Source organism: Myotis myotis, unplaced genomic scaffold (assembly GCF_014108235.1).
Source record: "Myotis myotis isolate mMyoMyo1 unplaced genomic scaffold, mMyoMyo1.p scaffold_m19_p_20, whole genome shotgun sequence".
Classification (NCBI taxonomy): Eukaryota; Metazoa; Chordata; class Mammalia; order Chiroptera; family Vespertilionidae; genus Myotis; species Myotis myotis.
Genome location: NW_023416325.1, coordinates 11,156,924 through 11,179,162, shown reverse-complemented (window position 1 = coordinate 11,179,162; position 22,239 = coordinate 11,156,924). Strand labels below are relative to the sequence as shown.

The 22,239-nt window shown below is 40.3% G+C and overlaps 1 protein-coding gene across 4 annotated transcripts; it reads left to right on the top strand.

Annotated features, from left to right (window-relative positions):
- On the top strand, nt 1–21,486 carry STT3A (STT3 oligosaccharyltransferase complex catalytic subunit A). 4 transcript variants are annotated; one of them, XM_036353376.1, is made up of 18 exons: nt 1–158; nt 1,938–2,064; nt 2,732–2,792; nt 5,001–5,122; nt 5,629–5,774; nt 7,170–7,260; nt 8,312–8,418; nt 9,111–9,275; nt 10,705–10,885; nt 11,652–11,807; nt 12,990–13,081; nt 13,740–13,895; nt 14,138–14,326; nt 15,180–15,296; nt 15,414–15,516; nt 16,791–16,979; nt 17,768–17,883; nt 18,449–21,486. In XM_036353376.1, the coding sequence occupies exons 2-18, from the start codon at nt 1,977–1,979 to the stop codon at nt 18,485–18,487; spliced, it is 2,118 nt and encodes a 705-aa protein (XP_036209269.1). In that variant the 5' UTR covers nt 1–158; nt 1,938–1,976; the 3' UTR covers nt 18,488–21,486. The 4 variants fall into 4 exon arrangements, with proteins under 4 accessions (XP_036209269.1, XP_036209271.1, XP_036209270.1 ...); XM_036353378.1 differs by lacking the exon at nt 1–158 and adding an exon at nt 176–197; XM_036353377.1 differs by lacking the exon at nt 1–158 and adding an exon at nt 215–238.
- The last annotated feature ends 753 nt before the right edge of the window (nt 21,487–22,239 follow it).

The following is a 22,239-nucleotide window of genomic DNA, read 5'->3' as shown; positions in this document are numbered from 1 at the left end:
AGTTCCACGACCCTATCATTCTTCCGAAGTGGCGGGTCGACCCTGAGCCAGCCAATGGGGAGCCGTCCCGGAGGCGGACCTGGACTCTGCCAGGGTTGAGTGCGCCGCTGAGCGGATGGCCGTGGGAGCTGAGCGGATTCCCGAGCAACGCCGGCCAGGTGAGAAGGCCGCGGGATAGAACTGGAGGATAGCTGCAGGTGCAGCCCGGGGCGTCGGTGGGATTGAGGAAGTGCCGAAGGTGGGGCTCCAAGGGCGGAGGTGGGGATCGGAGGCAGACCGGCGAGCGTGGAGGAGGGGGCGTGGGGCGTGGTGGTGCTGGTGCTGGTGGGGTGCCCCGGGAATGGAAAGACGTGCAGGTCTGGGGAGCGGGTGCACTCCGGCAGGGAGTGCGTGGAGTTGCTGGGATCCTGGGATTGGTCCTGGGGGCGAAGGCGCTCAGGCTGCTGAGGTGGCGGTTGTCTCGCGGTGGGGCCGTCAGAGATTTCGATCCCGTGAGGATGGGAGACGGGTGCAGGGGTGAGTGGACCGGGGAGGAGGGGAGTGAAGGCGTGTGCGTGGGGGGCGGGGGGAAGGGTGCAAGCGAACGGGGTGGGGGGGGGGAAGGGGAGGGTGCTGTCTCCGGAACTGGAACCGGGGTGGGACGAGGGTGCCCGGCTTGCAGGCACGTTGGGGAGAACGGGTGCGGAGCGCTTAGGAGAAGCGCCTTTGCTCTTTCTTGCTCGAGGCTGTTGGAAAACGATCGGAGGGCGGCACAGCGAGAGCTCCCTCGAGGTCCTGCCTTGGGTTACCAGCCCCTGTGCTCAGCTTTCAGGCAGAGGATCTGCTGCCCTCCTTTCCGCTCTCAAACTCTTTCAGGTAGGGGGTCATGTCACCTCGGTAGCGGTGAAGTCTTTTGTTTCAGGCGTTCCAGAAAGCAAATAGGAACCGGAGGTATGTGGCTGGAATATTGACTTCCTGGAGTTAGGTGTTTCTTCTTGATTGCAAGATAAGGCTTTCCCCTGCGATTATCATTAAGCCCGTGTAAAACGGCACCTCTGACGGTTAATTATGGAGAAGATGCTTGGTTTCTCACTGTTGAGCTAGGAACATACGATTCTTCATGCCTTCCGCGCAGTCCGGTGTTATTCTCCCCCCCCCCCCCCACTTTCCTCTAGTAATAATTGGGGGTGGGGTGGGGGGATCAAGAGAGGCACAGGTTCCTTTTGACCCCCCTGCAGCCTTGGACTGTGTTGCATATCCTTGATTGTTGTGTTCTTGATCGCCGAGCCCTGGACCAGCTTGTGGTTTAGGAATACCTGCCATCAGCCCTGCTCTTTTAGTTGACCCTGCAGTCACTGGTCCTTGCAACAGAGGGAAGCTCGTAGCCAGCCAGTTGAAACCGAAATTTGGACCCGCAAATTGAGCTGACTCAGTCAGGCTTCTATTTCTCTGCTTTCTACGTTCACTTCTGTACCCACTGTTCATCCCTTGCTTGCTTTCGGACACTTTCGGACATTCCTGCCTCTTCTTGAATGCTCTTTCTCCTTGTAATTAGTTTTTCTCTGTTTCCATTTTTTTTTTCCTATTTTCTTTACATCTCTTCCTCCAACCCCCATTTTTCTATTTCTGTGCTTTCTCTGCACACTTGTTGTACCACACTGTTGCCAGTTTTGGGTATGCACTCGTTCGCTGTGAGGAAGTGGGAGGTGGAATTATGGTGATAGGTCTAATCATTCCTTTTCAGTCTTAACACATGCACCTGACTTGTGCCCACTTCCTTGCCAGGGGACCGTAATTCGGGCAAGACTCGGGTATTAGTATTAGCCCTGACCCTCTCTGGTGTGTTCCGTAGCTCCTGTCTCCTTCATGTTTCTCTGCCGCCATAAAATAGGATAAAACAGTGAATTGGGTAAATGGAAGGTGTTCAATATCCTATGGTCTTGATTTTTCCATTTCAGCTACTTGCGTGTCATCTGTTGCCACCCATCGATGTCAAGATGACTAAGCTGGGATTTTTGCGGTTGTCCTATGAGAAGCAGGACACGCTGCTGAAGCTTCTCATTCTGTCCATGGCTGCTGTGTTGTGTGAGTGTGCATGGGCACTCTTTCTTGGGGGGATGGAAAGGAGAAAATCTTGAAAAAAAAATCAAGAATGGCTTTCTTATTCTTTTCAGCAGGATGTGTTCCTTTTACTGTCCTCCATCAGTATAATTTTAGGAAGGCAAAAGAACAAGTGTTATAAAAGGACTAGTGATCCTCTGGGAAAGAATGGGGAGCATGCTGTGCTAGTTCAAGAGATACTGAGGACCCTTGGGTACTGAATTTTCAAAAAGACAGTTTGGTTGCCTACCTTAGTATTTCTGTCTTTAGATATTTTAGCTTTCTATGAGCTGTAAGAATAGTCTTGATTGCCTTACCTCTTAGTTTGCTCCAAAGTTAAGGTTAGTTGTGGGGAACAACATATATAGATGATGACCATGTAAGTTGAGTGCAGCGTTAATAGGTGGATGCGTTATTAGAGGCATTGATGGGAACTAGTTAAGTGTGTCCTGCCTGAGTGGAAGATGTAGGTGTGATTGTCAGGAGAAAGTGAACTTCTCTTTATTTTATGTGGGAGGGATGGATAAATATTCAGGGGTCATTTTATATTTGTGACTTCTGTGCTGGATAATACTATTATCTTTAAAATTCTATTGTCTGCTATTATTCCTGGCACATTACCATTGAAATATTAATTCTCTGGTATTTGCAGCATTCTCCACTCGTCTCTTTGCCGTCCTGAGATTTGAAAGTGTCATCCACGAGTTTGATCCGTGAGTACATTTGCTTGGTCCGGTATTTTCTTTGAGAAGCATTCAGGTTCATGGGTTTCAAATTCACATTCCAGTCAGTTCTTAGTGATGGGGATGTGTTTTCTACACATTTAGGGGGGAAACTGCTCAAGTTTTCCGAAGGATATAATTGTCTTCATTTGAAACATTTCTGTTAGAATTAATCAAGTGAGTCTCTTAAAATTATAAAAAATGTAAGACATTACTGATATGCCCGCCTATCACTTTAAGGTCGGCTTCTCAGCTGGGTCAACAGTTAGGAATGTAGATTGAGGGAAAGGGGCCTGGTGTATGCTTTTAGGCTGAAAAGAAAATCACAAGCCATGAACTTGAGATCCATGACATTTTTTTTCCTGCGTTAACAGTTTATATGGTAGAAATTGGGCCTATCAGTTAAGTACTAAGACTTTGAGAAAAATTTAAATGGATTAATTTGATTAGGGATTTTGTTTTAGATAAAAAAGATACAAGTGAAATACATTTATTGAGCATTCATTTTGTTCCAAGCACTGGTTCATGGATTGTCTCTAAAACCTAACTACAGCCCTATGAGATGGAGGTAGTACTTTATCTCCTTTTCACAAATAAGACAGGAAGCTGGGAGAGAGGATTCAGGTTTACAAGTGTAATAAGTAGAAGAACCAAGCTTTGACTCTAGGTTTGTCTATCTCTAGACAGGGGGCCCTCAAACTTTTTAAACAGGGGGCCAGTTCACTGTCCCTCAGACCGTTGGAGGGCCGGACTATAGTTTTAAAAAAAAACTATGAACAAATTTCTATGCACACTGCACATATCTTATTTTGAAGTAAAAAAACAAAACGGGAACAAATACAATATTTGTATTTGCAGGTGGCCCGCGGGCCGTAGTTTGAGGACCCCGGGCTAGACACTGGAGCCATTATGTTATATTGCCTAAGGCTTAATTAAAATTTGGAGAGCTAGGATCATAGGTTCTTGAAATATTGGTATCTTAAACATAGCCTATTCAGCCTATGGAGCATTGATTCAAAATGCTCCTGCATATATTTGTAAATGTGTTGATTTGTAAATTTGCAAGCATTGAGGTGAGATGTCAGGGAAAGCAAGAATATCTGCTCTGTAGTCATAGAGCTGGAGGAGACTGTAAAGATCTTGTGATTTGACATCTCCTCTTGCAGAGCAGAAAATTGAGGCCCGGGGTGTGACACTAGTCCAGACCTATTCACACTAACTTTTACTTTTTCCGCCTCTCTCTGCCTCTCCTACTGGTAGGCAAAGGACACATTTCTGACACATGTTGACTGCCTGTTACCCTGAGCCCTTCTGTCTCTTTGACAGTTACCAAAATAACATTCATTAGCAAGAAACAGGATAGAGATTTCTGCCACTTCCGCTTTAGCTGTGAAAACTTGACTGACCAAAGAGGAAATAGGATTAGAGGGGTGAGCAGGAATGATGATTAGTCATGATTATCTTTAGTAATTAAACAATTCCATTTATTTATTTATTTATGTTTTTTGTCTTTTAAAAAATTTCTTTTTAAGTGAGAAACTTAAGAGAAGGGGTCACATAGCTTGGACCTAAAGAACTGTGTCTTTCCATGGATAACACTAAGTGTTTTATATCAAACATTTTTATGTAATTTACATTTTACACTCTTATGTAGGTGGCATTTAGAACTGTTTTAAATAACATGAGAATTAAGAAGTTTGTATTATGGAGCGGGTTAAAAAATGTTCGTTCTGTTAAACTACCATCTTTAGAGATGCCCATCACTTGAACTGATCCATGTGTCCTTGTACGTAGTATGGAAATGTTCTCTTTCATGTTCCTGTCCCTGCCAGATTTATTGGTGCCCACAGCTCAGCTGTTTTGCCTTTTGGGTGCTTGACCTCTCTGACTAGTGGCGGTGCCTCCGACAGGCCAGCCTGATGGAGGGCCCCGCTAGAGAGCGTTAGCAGCATGTTAGGCTTTAGCTGCACTTCCTTACAAGGGAAGCAGTGCTTTAATTGAGCCAAGCGTGGAACTACAAATGAGACTTACAGGAGCATAAAATGATTTTCATGCTTGGCATAATTTTTGGTAGCAAACTGACTTTTATTGGAATAATGATAAGTTTCTCAGTGGTATAACCTGAGGAGCAAAATTTACTGCAAATTGGTACAAGTATTTGAGTATGAAAAGACATGGATCCTTTTTCCCTTGCTGTAGGTACTTTAATTATCGGACTACCCGGTTCCTTGCTGAGGAGGGGTTTTATAAATTCCATAACTGGTTTGATGACCGGGCCTGGTACCCATTGGGCCGAATCATTGGTGGAACGATTTACCCAGGTAAGTGAAAGAGGATTCTTTTTAAAAAACAGAAATAAGTATTTGTATATTATGGAACAATTTATTTTATTTCTAATATCTTTATTTTATGACACCTGTAATTTCATTCTGATTGCAGATTCCTAAAAGTGGATCTTATATAGACAGGAGAACGTATATGGGAGAGTGAGCGTGGGTAGTTCTTCATAAATTCTGGACTTCTGACTGAATCCTTGAGAGAGAGATATAAGCCTATTGTAGTTGCTGTCGTTAGTATTTCTGGTGGTTTGTTAAGACCTGTGTTGTCACTTTATTGATACTTACATTTGCCCTTAAGGGCTTTATCCTAGGACTAGAGGCCCGATGCACAAAATTCATGCAAGAGGGTTGGTCCTCATGGAGGCGGCAGCCTGCCTCGGCCCTCACAGCCCCGGCTTCATCTGGAAGGTCGTTCAGCTGTCCAGTCTAATTAGCATATTATGCTTTTATTATAGAGAACTTAATGGGGTTTCTTCTTTCTGTTACAGGCTTAATGATCACCTCTGCTGCAATCTACCACGTACTCCATTTTTTCCACATCACCATCGACATTCGGAATGTCTGTGTGTTCCTGGCCCCTCTCTTCTCTTCCTTCACCACCATCGTCACGTACCACCTTACCAAAGAGCTCAAGGTGAAGGATTTGTGGTGACAGGAGGCTTGGGAATGAATGTTGTTGAACCTCTGTAGTCAATGGCAGTGGGTGGGGGACTGAACCTTAGCAGGGAGCCAGAGGCTAAAGACAGCGTTTGCTGTGCTGCATTATCGGTTCATTCCAGCTCCTCCCTAGAATATGTGATTTCTTATCATTAACAACGGTTTGTCCTTTAAAGAGAACATTTGAAGGTCAAATGTAAGTTGTTCCATAAGGAGGAAAAACATTTAAAATGTGAAATGTGAGGTGTGACGTCCTCACACTCTAAAGGAGAGGAAAAACAGCTATAGGACATCTTCTAAAGTGGTTAGTTCTTCCTGCTAAAAATGAACACTTTAGCAGTTATTTGTTGATTTTTGAAAAAGATTTAAAATTCTACAACCGCTTGGCTTGTGTGGGAGACTCCATAATACTGCCTCTCTTTCTAGGTTCCTGCATTGCTGACCCCGGCTCTTTGGAGGCCATTCTTAGTTCGTGGTTATGGTGTCGGGGAGATACTTGAGAGGCGTTAAACTAGTAGGAGGGTTTGGGAAACTTGAGTTTAGTTTGGAAGCCTTTTCATGCTTTCCTTGCTGCACTTGTTTCAAATTTGACTCTTACTAACAGACAAGTCCTTCCTCACTTTGGGTGTCAGTTACATTTTGTTGCTCCCCTCTCTCGAGCTCACAGATTGCCTGGTGATATTGCAGCTTGATTAAGCTCCTAGAATCTTTAGTTCAGATAGATTATCACCTAGCTCTGTTGGCTTTTTAGCTCAAATAATAATTGTCTTCCTTTGCTTGTACTTGCATAGCTTTTAGAGGTGTGACTGGTGTTCCTGCAGAGTCACAGATACTCTTAGGGGTAGGGATTCATAAGCCTGGGGATTCACCAGCCAAACAGCCCCCTCTGGGCCAGTGTCTGATATCTGACAGCTTACATGATTTGTCTGTCCTTACCATATGTGTTCTCAGTTTCAGACTTGGTATCATCATGGGGAGTTGGTGTGAAGTTTTAGCTGTCTTGTGCTTGAACATTTCTAGCATCACATTTACCTGCGAAAGTGCTGGACTGTTCCTGAGCTTATGCTAAACAGAATGGACTAGTGCAGTGGTCCGCAAACTGAGGCTCGAGAGCCACATGTGGCTCATTGGCCCCTTGAGTGTGGCTCTTCCTAAGCCTTAGGAGTACCCTAATTAAGTTAATAACAGTGTACCTACCTATATAGTTTAAGTTTAAAAAATGTGGCTCTCAAAAGAAATTTCAATCGTTGTACTGTTGATATTTGGCTCTGTTGACTAATGAGTTTGCCGACGACTGGACTAGTGGATCCTCTCTTTTCCTCTCTCAGAGATGTATTGGTGTTAACTTCCTGTTGCCCTTCTTTCCTCACAGGATGCGGGGGCTGGACTTCTTGCTGCTGCCATGATTGCTGTAGTTCCTGGGTATATCTCCCGATCTGTAGCTGGCTCCTATGATAATGAAGGTAAGACTGAAAATGCCGAGGAAGGTCTGTGCACTTCATTTCCCCTTGGAACTTCATGATGTGCAGTAGAACCTGGATTCATATCTATTATTTAGCAATAGCAAAAATGATATCTGGGAAAGATTAGAAACAGGCAGGAAAGGATCTCAGAAAAGTTTATATTCTCTTCCTGTCCTCTCTTGTAGAAAGGTAGCTGGCGATTTTTCTTCTGTAAGGCATTTGACTCATCTCTGGACTTATAAAAGTAGAGTCAATTTTTAGTGTTGAATGGCACACTTGTTTTAACATTATTTACTTGTTTCATTTTCCTAGATGAGTGGCATGGATGTTCTTAAAACTATAATGACTTTTACTACATATTTTCAATTCAACCTGTGTTTATTGAGTGTTATTGGGAAAGCAGTGTTAGGTATTATAAAGATAGTAATGAATAAGATTATAGAGATAGATAATGAATAAAATTGTGTTGGCCTATATTTTATGAAGGAAGGTAAATATGGACCTATAAAAATGACTAGTAACAAGCAGATAGCATTGTGTGCCAAGAGAGTAATATGAACAGAGTATTTTGGGAATGTAGTTAAAGGAGACATTAATTTAGACTTGGGAACCAGGGAAGGCTATTTGGAAGTGGTTTAGGTGAACTGGACCCTGAGGCTGGTACTTCCAACAGGCATCTTAAAGAGGGGCGGTCAGGGAAGAGGGATCTGCTGTGGTAAGATGGAAATGCAGGATGCATGGGATACATTTAGGACTAGCAGGGAATTTAGCACCTGGAAAGAATAGTAATGATAATGGCCAACACTCACTGAGTGCTTGCTGTGTGAGGTACTGTTCTAAGTGCTTAGCATGCAATTAGTAAGTTTGTCTTCACAACACTTATGAAGTAGATACCATTATGGACTGATTAGTACAAGGAAAGGCACAATAATTATGCTATAAATGGGTAGTAGATCTGAGATATGAATCGGGCAGTTTGTTCCAGAGTGGTATTCTTAAAAATTATGCGAGTATGGCCCTTTATTGACTTTTTGTTGCATTCTTTCTGCAGGAATTGCCATCTTTTGCATGCTACTCACTTACTACATGTGGATCAAAGCAGTAAAGACTGGTTCCATCTATTGGGCAGCCAAGTGTGCCCTTGCTTATTTCTACATGGTAACTTTTCACTTCTTTCTTCTAGAAGTTTCTCTATGTCCGAATACCTACTGGGATCAACAGTTATAAATTGGAAGTAGCCCTTGGGCTTTGAGACTATGGAATGGAAGCTAGAAGTCTTTACTGTCTCTTGTGTCCATACAAAGACTAACCCAAGGCAGGCATGGATGTCGATTATATAATAGCAAGATAGAGATGTTTTAATTTTTAAAGTTTTCCAGATACCGTATTTTCTTTGGGTGCATGTTGGTTGGCCAACTCTCTTTTCTGATATGTCCCCCTTAAGTTTTTTATATATCTATGTTTGTTTGATTTTACATATACTCTTAGACTTCTTCCTTTAACTGCTTCCACTTGCTCATGTTTCCCATGTATCACTGAGTTCCATGTGAACTTAAAATAGCTTGCATCTAGAGTAGCCCTGAAAGTTGGGTACCTCTTGTTTTGTGATTTTGATGTCAGGAGAGCCATAGGGAATAGGGGATTGAGTTATAGCAATGGGTGTGAATTTGATTTTCCTATTTAAAGAAATCAGTTATTTAAACTCTCTAAGCCACTTGGCATAAATAAAGTTTATTAGTTATTATAAAGATTATGTTCTTTAAAAAGGTCACAGGTAATATCCCAAGGTGTGCTGGTGGTGGGAGGAGGAGGAGTGCTCAGAGGAACGGTTCTCTTTCATCCTGTCACAGGTCTCTTCATGGGGAGGCTATGTGTTCTTGATCAACTTGATCCCTCTCCACGTGCTGGTGCTGATGCTCACGGGACGCTTCTCCCACCGGATCTATGTGGCCTACTGCACTGTCTACTGCCTGGGCACCATTCTTTCCATGCAGATCTCCTTTGTGGGTTTCCAGGTGAGCTCTAGGCTGAGTGGGATTTTTGGCTTCTACTTGTTCTAACCAGCTCCACCTAGATTGATTTATCTTGGATTTTGGTGAGGAGAGTAAGACTTCTTCACAGGTCTCACCTTGGATGCTGGTGCTAACTGAAGTAACAGAATCATTAGTCATTAAACTCTCCTTCCAGGAGTTCATTAATGTTTGCTCCATGAAGTTTGTTAATTTGGCTCAGGTTTGTAGGAAGAGGAGAAGTATTTTGGCCGAGCTGCCTTGATTTAAGTGATCAAAATGATTCCTAATCCTTTTTAATGATAATGACACCATTTAATGATAATGATCCCTAAACTTATTAAAGAGGCCTAAGCAAAAATATTTCAGGAAGCAGAGCACAAGCCTTTTAGCCACATTACCCTCCAGAGTTAATAGACAACTATTAAATCTAAACAATATGGTGTGTTTGGTTTCTCATATCAGTCTCATCAAAGTGGAATCCTTATTCAGAGGGCAGCAAATATTTCTTTACGGATCACCTATATGCAGTTTGCTAATCACTGGGAAATGTGAAAAGTAACAAATTGGTCCTGGTCTTTAAGGAAGTTACAATCTTGCTGGGGGGAAAGAAGTACATGCATCTGTCTATAGCAGTGATGGCGAACCTTTTGAGCTCGGCATGTCAGTATTTTGAAAAACCCTAACTTAACTCTGGTGCCGTGTCACATATAGAAATGTTTTGATCTTTGCAACCATAGTAAAACAAAGACTTATATTTTTGATATTTATTTTATATATTTAAATGCCATTTAACAAAGAAAAATCAACCAAAAAAATGAGTTCGCGTGTCACCTCTGACACGCGTGTCATAGGTTCGCCATCACTGGTCTACAGCCTATAGTATGTGGTTCTGGAAATGTAGTTCCGGACCAGCAGCATCAGCGGTGTCTGGGAACTTGTTAGAAATGCAAATTCTGGTGCCTCACTACAGACTGACTGCGGTTGGGCTCAGCAACCTCCCCTCCCTCCCCACCACCTCCCATGATTGTGATACCTACTAGAGTTTGAGAACAGGTGGTTTAAAGTTAAGTGATGGAAGAGATCTAAAGTTGAGGGAACGTGGAGGGGAGTGATGGATTTCAGTTTGGCAGATTAGGGGGAAATGATATTTGCATTGTGTGCCTTCAGTGATGAGAATTTCAGTGAATGCAAATTTTAGGATAATGAGAAAATTGCAATCCAGGCTAAAAGCATCGCCTGAGCAAAGGCCAGAGATGTGATAGAAAATATTGGAAAATATAGCAGGTGAATTAGACCCTCCTCTAGATTGTCCCTAGTTCCTTGGTGGCTTCAGAACTCATTTGACCCATTGAATTAGGTCAGGGTAATTCAGGTTTAGGCTGGACCCATTCTTTTTCTAACATTATTCTCATACATACGCTTTCACCAACAGCCTGTCCTCTCATCAGAGCACATGGCAGCCTTTGGGGTCTTTGGCCTCTGCCAGATCCATGCCTTTGTGGATTATCTGCGCAGCAAGTTGAACCCACAGCAATTTGAAGTTCTTTTTCGAAGTGTCATCTCCCTGGTCGGCTTTGTCCTTCTCACCGTGGGAACTCTCCTCATGCTGACAGGTAGGAAAGGTTCATGTCTTTTAGTATTAAATGTAAACTCCAAAAATATGGGTTAAGAAAGATTTCTTCTTTTTCTCCTATTTCTCTTTTCATTATAAACATATGAAGTCCTACTTCTTCAACTTTTATTTCACTTGTCAGCCTGCTGTTTGGATTCAGCATAGCAAAGTATGTCTTGTTAGAGCAGCGCTTAATCTCAGAAGAATCACACTTGATCAAAGGACCGTATCTTACCTTGCTAATTATTCTCTCTCTTTTTTTTTCTTTTCCCTTTTTTGGTTCCTGTTGGTAGGATGGGAGAAGTCCTAACATTGCTTGCCAAACCCTACAGCACGGGCTCATCTGATCCTGTATGCATGCCACCACAGTTTAGTTACACATTTTCCTCACTTCCACTTCTCAGAGGCTGATTTTATTTGCCAAGTTTCTGTGAATTGTCTAATTCAGAGCAGCACTAGAGGACGTAGTTGACTTATAGAGTTGGCCTTGGTTTGACCAGATTTGGCCTAAGCCCTTCTGGGATGCATTTCTGCCTCCCTTCTGAGTTTATGCACAGCCTGACTTTATTTTGCTTGCTTTACTGACGAAAGTACTCTCCAGTTTGAAAAAAGGGAAGGAGTGAAATTCTCCAAGTATTGATGGCATTTAAACAAAAACGTCCTTCTGTCTCAGAGAATCTTATTGAATGAGAAGTTGTGATTAGTAAGGATTAGATGTTACTTTGTTTCAGGAGTGATTGTGAAATATTTGTTCTCTTTGCTGCCAGGAAAAATATCTCCCTGGACGGGGCGTTTCTACTCACTGCTGGATCCTTCTTACGCGAAGAACAACATCCCCATCATTGCTTCTGTGTCTGAGCATCAGCCTACGACCTGGTCTTCATACTATTTTGACCTGCAGCTTCTTGTCTTCATGTTTCCAGGTCTGTCTGCCTTGTGTTCTAAAGCGCCCTTCTTTGTAAGAGTCACCATTTGTTTCAAAATAAGTAAAATACCCTCATCCTTGTGTTTGTTCTTTGCCTACTTACCCTGTGCAGGACAGAGGATGATGGCTAAGCATTTTTTTCTGAAGCAGAGTAGATGTTAGAATTGAATAGTTGCAGACCTTGGAAAGTTCAGAACCTCAGTTTTCTGCTCATTTATGTGTGAAAATTTGTATTCAGGGTGTATGTGTGTGTGTGAATAATTCTAGTGTACCTCTCTCCCAATGCCCATCCCTGGGTCCTCCCCATTAATCAGCAATATTGAAATCCAGAATGGGCCTGGCTGATTGTAGAGCCTCTTCATCTAATGCAGTGGTTCTTAACCTGTGGGTCGCGACCCCTTTGGGGGATCGAACGGCCCTTTCATAGGGGTCGCCTAAGACCATCGGAAAACACACATATATAATTGCATATTGTTTTTGTGATTAATCACTGTGCTTTAATTATGTTCAATTTGTAACAATGAAATTGGGGGTCACTACAACATGAAGAACTGTATTAAAGGGTCGCGGCATTAGGAAGGTTGAGAACCACTGATCTAATGTATCTTCCGGCCAAGCCAGATATGTTTTTAGAATTTACCCGTTGTACTGGGCTTCCTTTTAAAAAAATTTTTTTATTTTGTAAAATAACTTTTACATTTTTTTCTTACTATGAAACTAAGTTATCTATTGTAAAAAATATATGTGAAAAAAGTTAAAAATTTCAGTTCTCACCACATATCTGTTGCTACTATTAACATTTTGATGTATATTTGTCCAATTATTTATTGAATAAAAATTAAATGCTAGTTTTCCTTGAGTATTTTAATTTCATAAGGAATCATAATTTCTGTTTAGTATTGTTTTAGAGAAATAATATTTAAGATATATCATTTGTTAACTTTTTTAAAACTACAGAGATGTGTAATGGAGAAGGCAAATGGTCCATAATCTCTGTAGCAGTATTTTAATTGTAGCATATTAATTTTATAAATAAAATATGCTATAATTTTCATTCTTAATGTTGGACATTTATGTGGTTTCTGATTCTTTGCTATTTTAAAGAGTGCTGTAGTGAACATCTTTCCATGTATGTATGATTGTTTTTTTAGCTGCTTACTTTTTACTTTTACTCTTGTAGTTGGTCTCTATTACTGCTTTAGCAACCTGTCCGATGCCCGGATTTTCATCATCATGTATGGTGTGACCAGCATGTACTTTTCAGCTGTCATGGTGAGGAACTCCCTATCCTAGCACACCTTATATTCCTAACTCTGGGTGCTTTTTTGTTTCCTGCATAGCAGGATTCAGAAAGTTCTGATGATTGTGCACATGCTTCCCTCTGAGCATTCGAGGGCTGCCTTGTAAAGCTGCTCACTGGTTGATCCTTCACTGGAAGGTGTGAGCACTCATGCATTCTGATTGGGGGCCCAGCTTTCTTGTATTCATGACCTTGTGTTAGGGACAGGCACTTCTGCTCTTGTTGGAGAAAGTGACCCTGGGCAGGTTCCTTCCCTTCTCTTTCTGGATGTCTTAAAAAGGGAGATGATGGAGGCTTTTTGAGTTGTTAAAACAGGAGAGATTTCATATATTGTAGCAATACTGTTTCTCACACGTTTTTGATCCCAAACCATAGTTAAGAAATATAGTTAATATTACTCAGGACTCTCATACATATATACATATATGTATAACTGAAAAACGAAGGTTTAGAAATATATACTTATACTACTGTAGACTTATCAATTATTTTTTCTTCTATTTTGTTCTATTTCATTGAAAAGTTATATTTGTTAAAAACCCCTAAATTAATGTCATCATGTACACATAGGTTGAAAACTATAATTCGTAAAACACAGATTAGACTGTAATCTTGCTTCCTGCCTCTTAGGTGCGTCTGATGCTGGTGCTGGCACCTGTTATGTGCATTCTTTCTGGCATTGGAGTCTCCCAGGTACTGTCCACCTATATGAAGAATCTGGACATCAGTCGTCCAGACAAGAAGAGCAAGAAGCAACAGGATTCTACCTACCCTATTAAGAATGAAGTGAGTATAAAGCAACACTAAGAACAGGCTTGGGAAACTGTGTGTGTGTGTGTCTATGTATGTTTGTTTGTGTACGTTTTTGTTTTTGAGTAAGGGAGTGAGAGGACTGTCATAAGTGGTCAGAATTAACTTATACAGCCCCTGACTTACTTTGATTCATTTTATTATTGACTGTGTGTAAGAAGCTGTTCTGTGTTGTGTAAATTTAATTTGGTTTTATAACACATTTTTTCCATGTTTAGGTGGCAAGTGGGATGATATTGGTCATGGCTTTCTTTCTCATTACCTACACCTTTCATTCAACCTGGGTGACCAGTGAGGCCTACTCTTCTCCCTCCATTGTGCTGTCTGCTCGTGGTGGGGATGGCAGTAGAATCATTTTTGATGATTTTCGAGAAGCGTACTATTGGCTTCGTCACAATACTCCAGAGGTAAAGATTTGGGAAAAGTGGGGCTGTGGGTAGGGTAAAGGGGGAGACATTTGATGTTATGGTGAATCAAAGCTTTTAGATGGGTGGAAAACTTGGAGAAATTGTAACTATAGGACTCTAGTGTTGAATGAGCTTTAAAGGTCACCTCCATTCAATTCAGGATTTCTGTCCTTACTGGTATTGATGGTGATTTTATCATTAGGTGGACTATCACAATTATATAAGAAGAAAAAAGTTACAGATAAATAATACATGTTCATTGTAAAAAAATCAGCAAATAGAAGAAAAAAAACAAATTTTCCATAATGTGATCACTTAATGATAACCACTTTTAACATTTTGGTTTATACCTCTGAGAATCTGAAGTGATTTCCTTTGCAGTAGCTATTAGAAATAGCACTTCTGAGTTAGATTCGTGAAGAGTCAAAACTTTAAGAATTTTGTAATCCTTTCCCATTATATCCTGTGATTTGTATTTCCCCCATTATTATAACATTTTTAAAATATTATTAAAGACCATTTATTTAATACAATTATCTGGTGAGGCCAATCTATTTGGAAATATTGATCAGTCCTCTATACCTCCTACTCCATTATACTTGTTTGTAAAAAAGTGATCTACAATGAAAGTATTAGGAATGTTGGATTATATAATTTGCACTGAGATTTCATGATTGTATATAAATGTAGGACCAGATGCAAAGATTTATTTTCTGTTGCATGCATTATTGTGTGAAGAAATTGATTAATTAGTCATGCCTGATTTCCTATCAGATGCCCTTCCACTCCATCTCTTGTATGTGATTTTTGGAGGCATTGAGAAGCTTGTTATTTTCATTTCCCCTTCTTTCAGGATGCTAAGGTCATGTCATGGTGGGATTATGGCTACCAGATTACAGCTATGGCGAATCGGACGATTTTAGTGGACAATAACACGTGGAATAATACCCATATTTCTCGAGTAGGGCAGGTAAGGTAAAGGGATCATTTGAGTGTTTGGCCCACAGGGTCTAGTGGGAAGTATTTCTCCTTGAGGGATCAAATGACCTGGAATTTTGTTCTGAGAAATGTGCATGTCTTTTTCTAGGCAATGGCATCCACAGAAGAAAAAGCCTATGAGATCATGAGGGAGCTTGATGTTAGCTACGTGTTGGTCATATTTGGAGGTCTTACTGGGTATTCCTCTGATGGTAATGTACTAGATTCTACTTCTGGCTGTAGGGCCTAGATTCTAAGAAAACTAGATGGCGCTCCTATTTTTCTGTCCTTCTGTTGTCTTAACATATTTTCTTAGTTGGGGAAGTTCCTAAGTATTTGCAGCTTGAGTTGTTTTGGTTTTTTTTTTTTTGGTAACAAGTAGAAAGTAAATGTAAATATTTCTCATGTAGGTACAGCATGCTATACTTGTTTAAGGTCTAGGAGCAGTTCCACAACCACAACATAAAGCTTCTGAAATGAACTTAAGATTTAATGTTTTTAGTAGGTTTAAGCCATAGAATAATCTCCCAGCTTAAAATGTTTTATATATATTGTGCCTCACGCAGCCTGGGCATGTGCCCTGATGGGGAATGAAACTAGCAACCTCTTGGTGCATGGGGTTAATGCTCAACCACTGAGCCACACCAGCTGGGGCCACATAAGTCATTTTAAAATGTCTGTTAGCCAGATCAAAATAAGTAAAAAGAAATAGGGAAAATGAATTTTATTTATTTATTTTTACTTAACTTTTTAATTGAATTTATTGGGGTGACATTATTCCCCCCATTGTTACAACTGCTTTTTTTTGATATTGTTATAGTCCATTTGTTCAATACAATTATCTGATAAGGCCAGTCTATTTATTTGGAAATATTGGTTAATAAAATTATATAGGTGTCAGATGTACAATTCTATAATACACCATCTGTATACTGCATTGTGAGTTTACCACCCCAAGTCAAGTCTCCTTCCATCACCATTTATCCCCCCTTATACCTTCTTCTACCTCCCCCACACACCCTGGAAATGAACTTTAATAATTTTATTTAACTGAATATTATTACTTAATATGTAATCAAAATGTGTTACACACTTGGTTTTGTTTTTGGACTATTTCATACTTAACAGCACATCTTAATTTGGACTAGCTTCATTTTAAGTGTCAGCTACATGTGGCTAGTAGCTACTGTATTGGACAGCTCAGCCCCAGCTAATACCTGGACCTAATTTCAGTTGTGACTTAAGCCTGGACCAATTGTATAGGATTTTAGCAGTCTAGTAATCTATAGGACAAGCTGTATATTTTGAGGAAAAATGTTTTATCTACAAATTGTCTTTCCAGTTTTTATAAATGAATTAAATGATGCCATTTCCTATTAGAAAAATATTGGGGAATTTCCTTAGAAATAGTGAGCTTTTCATTAGATGGTTTAGCTCCAGCAACCTTTGTAATGCAGCATTTCTTTCTTTTTCTTTTTTTCCCTAGATATCAACAAGTTTCTGTGGATGGTCCGGATTGGAGGGAGCACAGACACAGGCAGACATATCAAGGAGCATGATTATTATACTCCAACAGGGGAATTCCGTGTGGACCGGGAGGGTTCTCCAGTGCTGCTCAACTGCCTTATGTACAAGATGTGTTACTACCGCTTTGGACAGGTGTACACAGAAGCCAGTGAGTGATTCTTAGCAACATTAATAGCAATAATAACATTAATAGCTAACACAGGGTGCTTTTCATGTGCGAGGCTCTAAGTGCCTTACATCTATTGACTCACTTAATCCCCTCAATAGTCCAAAAAGTAAATATTAATATTATTCCCATTTTATATATGAGGAAATTAAGGTACAAATAGGATACTTAACTGCCCAAAGTCACATAGTAAGTGGCAGAGTCAGGTGAAACTCAGGTGATCTGGCTGTAGATTCTATGCTTTTACCCATTACTTTTTATTGTCTCTCAGTAAAAGGAATTGCAATGGGGAAAGGAATGAAGAGGGATAGATTAAAGGACTTTTTGTTTCTTTAGATAAATACATCGAGAGTAATTAAGGTTAAGTCTTTCCTTCTAACTTCAACTTCTTAGTTCTGCACTAGGGACAATTTCTGAACCAGATACAGGCCTTTGACTTCTGATAGGTTTTTCTCTGATCCATGGAAGGGTTATTAGTGTATCACAGAGGCCTCTGTGTAGCACTCCTCAGGAACAGGGGGGCTTGGAAGTCAGCCTCCTCCCTCTTAGAAGACACAAGCATCATCATCATCTTGGAGAGGACTTGAGTTAGGGTAACACTGGATTTGCCCTTACTATTGACATCCTTTCTGCAGGTCCTACTTTCTAAACAAACTACAGGCTGAGGAATAACATTCCAGTTAGTAGATGACTCACCAAATTGATTTACTATTTCCTTAGGAAATCTGCACTGTAGAAAGAAGTGTATCCCATTTTTTGTCCCTTTCTAGAGCGTCCACCAGGTTTTGACCGTGTGCGGAATGCTGAGATTGGGAATAAAGACTTTGAGCTTGATGTCCTGGAGGAAGCTTATACCACAGAGCATTGGCTAGTAAGGATATACAAGGTGAGCAGATGTTATACTGTCATCTTTGCACATTGGTTCTAGTGCTAAAAGTGGACTACGTATTTCTAAAGTAGGGACATTTCTAATGTCTGAAAAGTAGCTTGCAATTCCGAATTTTACTGTTTTTATTTAGATTGTTCTTAGAAAACACCCTGGTCTGCTGTCATTGTGGCAATGTTGTCAGTGATATATTTCCATTTGGGGCTGGCCTTGATCTTTTAATGATTATCAGGCTTTAGTGGGGTAGGGGGTGGGGTGGAGAAAGTGTGCTTTCAAGCTACTGAAGAATTTATGGAATAGAGTCACATAAGTGTGTTATATCTCTAACATAAGATTGAGAACCCATGATGTGTTGGAAGGTAGATCATTTATACTGCTCCTCACAGAGGTATTTCAAAGGCTAAGCAGAGGTAACTAGTCTCAAACTAGTGCTCATTTAGTCACAAAGCCAAACTGGGCAGGAGAATCCAACATAGTCCCTCCCCGTCTGGGTGACCCAACTCAGTAGAGCAGCTGTCCTAAATTGACTTGATTGTAATGTTAAACTGACATCTTTATGTTGTAGGTAAAGGACCTGGATAATCGAGGCTTGTCAAGGACATAAACATTACGTCCAGCTCTGATATGCTTCGCACTGAGCGCGTCACATTTAGGACGCTGAAGATGTTTTTAAAATATGCAGTTTATAAGAACGGAGCACGATGGGATTAGAATTGTCTGGAAGTTTTGCCCTGGGTAATATGGGCTGGGCCAAATGCAATGATTTTTTTTTTTATAATTCTGAGAGGTTACCAAATGAAATGTCATGGCTTTACTTTGGTCAATTAAAGGGAGGGAATTTTTTTTTTTAATGTGCCTTATTTGTTTTTATTTTTGACTGATTTGAGGAAGGCAGAAGTTTATGCTGGGCTGATAAAAGGACAGAAAGCAGGCCTCATCCCTGTTTTTAGCTTCCTAAATCAGCTATGTAGGGGCATACTGTCTTTATCAAGTCAGGAAAACTTCAAGGGCTGGGTCCGATCCTACATATACAAACAATTTTGTCATTTCAAAAATTACAGCACTGAGCACAATGCCGTGCACATAGTAGGTGCTCAATAAACTTCTATTGAATGAATAATGTGGGACTAGAGGAGTGCCATTTCTGGGTAGGAAAGGCAGCGGTGTTGCCATCACGTCTCTGTTCTCAACATATCTCATCCTTGGGAGCTCCAACTTTATGAGGGAGAGAAGGTGGCTAGCCAGACCTGATCTCTATTCTTTGGGACTAGCTAGGTGGTTTTTTTCTTATTTTTTTTTTTCATTCTTTTTTTAGCAGGAATAAATCAAGTGAGAATAAATCAGCAGTTTTGAAGATTCAAGGCAGAGAGTTTATTATTATTCTGATTCTCAGTGGAGGAAGAAACTCCTCCAACATTATATATACAACTTGATGTTTAATAGGTATTTTTGAATCAGCTGAAATATAATCATGCATATCTGTTTGAAATCCAGCTCTTTAGTACTCTCACTTATCCATGATATAGTAAATGTGTCTTTGCTCATTTCCTTTAGTTTAGGCACTAAAACTCTAGTGGTTATTTAAGGCGAGCTATTTTATCCCTTAGTCTCTGTCTATTTGTTGTTATTATGTACCATACCACTAACAATCTCAACAATCTGGTTTTGAAGTCCTTGCCAAATAAGCTATACTAGTAAGTTAGAAGGAGGAATTGCTATCAGTAGTACCTAGAGAGCAGGCCTAGCCTGACTACAATAAAGGGGAAGAGAAAAATTTTAACTCAAAGCACAGTAATCCTATGGATACTATTTAATGTCGGGATAAATATTAAATGTTCAATACAGTAGGACACTATGTATCTTATAACACAGGACATATACAGTGAAGTATATAAACCATAAGTCATTAAAAAAATACACAAGGTAACTGTTTAGTGTTACCTGTTGAAGAAACAGGAGCAAGTACATGGCTTTTAGATAAGTCCAAATGGTGCTCCTGGAGGGTATGCTCAGGTATACTTACGTACCCAGGAAACTTAACCTTCCAAACCAGTTTATATACCAAGTGCTTTAACTGTGAGATTTAGTTTTGATGCAATATATGAGTTACTGTACGTAAATACATTACTTGATTTATATACAGAATTCCTCCCTACTGAAAGAGGTTATTCTGAGGCTTGTTTTATTTTTTAAAATTTCTTTTTACCAATATGAATAATACCATTTAGGGATCATTAATGGTCTTTCTCTATAGTAATATGGGATAACCCTTTAACTTATCACTGTAGTTGTTGCTTTGGTGATTCTAATGTTGTTACTTCCTAGGCTGCATGAAGCTGTCTTTTTGAAAAATTAACTTTTTCACTGTTACACTTTTTTACACTTAGTGTAAAAAAAACTCAATTCTAAAAAGCAACAACAGTTTTCCACTCCCTGGGGGCAACCACTTTGAACTCTGCTGATTCTCACATTACTTAACCTCCATCTCATTAAATAACTTGCCTTATTTTGCCATGTGTTGGTTTTTCTATCTTAGGAGTATCATCTGTTGACTTTCTGGTGTGGAAATTGAAGATTTAGCTCTTTTTCACCATCCTGCTATTCCCATGGACCACTTTAAGGTTCTAAAATATCGGTTAGCTCCGTAGTTTTTACCTTATGGCTTTTTATAACTAGGCCATGGGGTATACTGTTGCTACTTTGTTTTATCCCTGCATAACTTTTTTGGAGGGAGTTTTTTCATTGTTTTTTTTTTTTGTATTTGTCACTAATTTCTCCCCAAGCTCTCATTCACTTGTTTCAAGTTTCTTTTAATATGCTCAGACTCATTGGGTATGTCTTAGAGATGTCTTGTTTTGGTATGTACAAGTTTGATTTATTCTTTACGTTTGTTACACATCTCTTTAGTTGGTATATCCTTTCACTGTCATGTTATGTATGGTAATCTGATTTCTTTCTTTTTTTGTCACCTCTAACTGCCTCCCTGAGAAAGTGTGTGGGAGATAAATTTCTTGAGATCTTGCATGTCTCACATCACAGTTAACAGGTTGGCTAGGTATAGAGTTCCAGGATGTGAAAACTTTTCCTTAGAATTATTTTGAAGTCATTGGCCCATTGTGTTTTCTCTTCTAAATGCTGAGAAATGCAATGCTGTTCTAACTTTTTTGCATGAGTCCATTCCCTCTCACTTCCACCCCCAGACCTCTTAGGGTCTTCTCTGCATGTAATGTTTCGAATTTTCCCGATGATGTGTCTTAAAGTGGTTCATCCATTGTGCTGGGTACTTTAAACTTTTAAGTCTGGAAAGTCAAGTTCTTTAGTTCTGAGAAATATCCTTATTTGTGGATTTCCCCTAATTCTCTTTCTCTTTCTGAAAAATAAGCTATTTGGATGCTGGACTTCCTGGACTAATCACCCAATATTCTTATTCTGTTTTCCATCTATATGCTCTGTTCTGGAAGATTCCTTGAAAAATATTTTTTGCAATCTGTGTAGTTTCCCTATTTTCTGCTATCACATTTTTTAATGTCCAAGAAGTGTTTTTCTGTTTTGTTGAATTTTCCTTTGTTTTGACATCTTTCATATTAAAGGCCTTTACAAATTCTTAGTTGTCTGCTCTTTTTAAGAGTGGGACCCTAGCCCAGTGGTGTGGCTCAGTGGTTGAACATGAACCTAGGAACCAGGAGGTCATGGTTTGATTCCCAGTCAGGGCAAATGCCTGGGTTGTGGGCTCAAGTCCCCGTTTGGGGTGTGCGGAGGCAGCCAGTCAGTGATTCTCTCATCATAGATGTTTCTCTCCCTTCCTCTATGAAATCAATAAAAACATTTTTAAAAGAAAAAAAAAAAGAGTGGGACCCTAAAGCAGATTGGAAGGTCTGTTTGGGGAAGGGAGTCCAGCTTATTGAATGTGGGCCTCACTCCTGTGATCTGGCTGGAAATCCCTGATATTGGCATCTTTAGATCTTTTTATATAGGTAACCTTCCCTTGAGAAGGCTTGTAAATCCTCTAAGGATACAAGGCAGGCTGCCATATTTCTAAGTGGGGAAAGAAGGCTTTTGAGCAAGCATGTCAGACGTGCAGCCAGTAAACTTCTTTGCATAAACTGACACTTAATCCCTTTGTTTTCAATAAGATACCCAAGCCTTTAACTGCCTGATGCTCTCCAGCTCAGATACCATGTAGTTACCCTCTCAAGCCCTGTACCAGCTTTGGGACAATGAGAGGATCCAAGGGTCTATTGCTTCTTACCTCGTCTTTCAACCTACCCTCTATAGCCCCACCTTCACCTACACTTCAGTTACCTGGTGTCACTAACTCAACTTGAGCCTTTTGGAAGTTCTGTGATGTAAATCAAG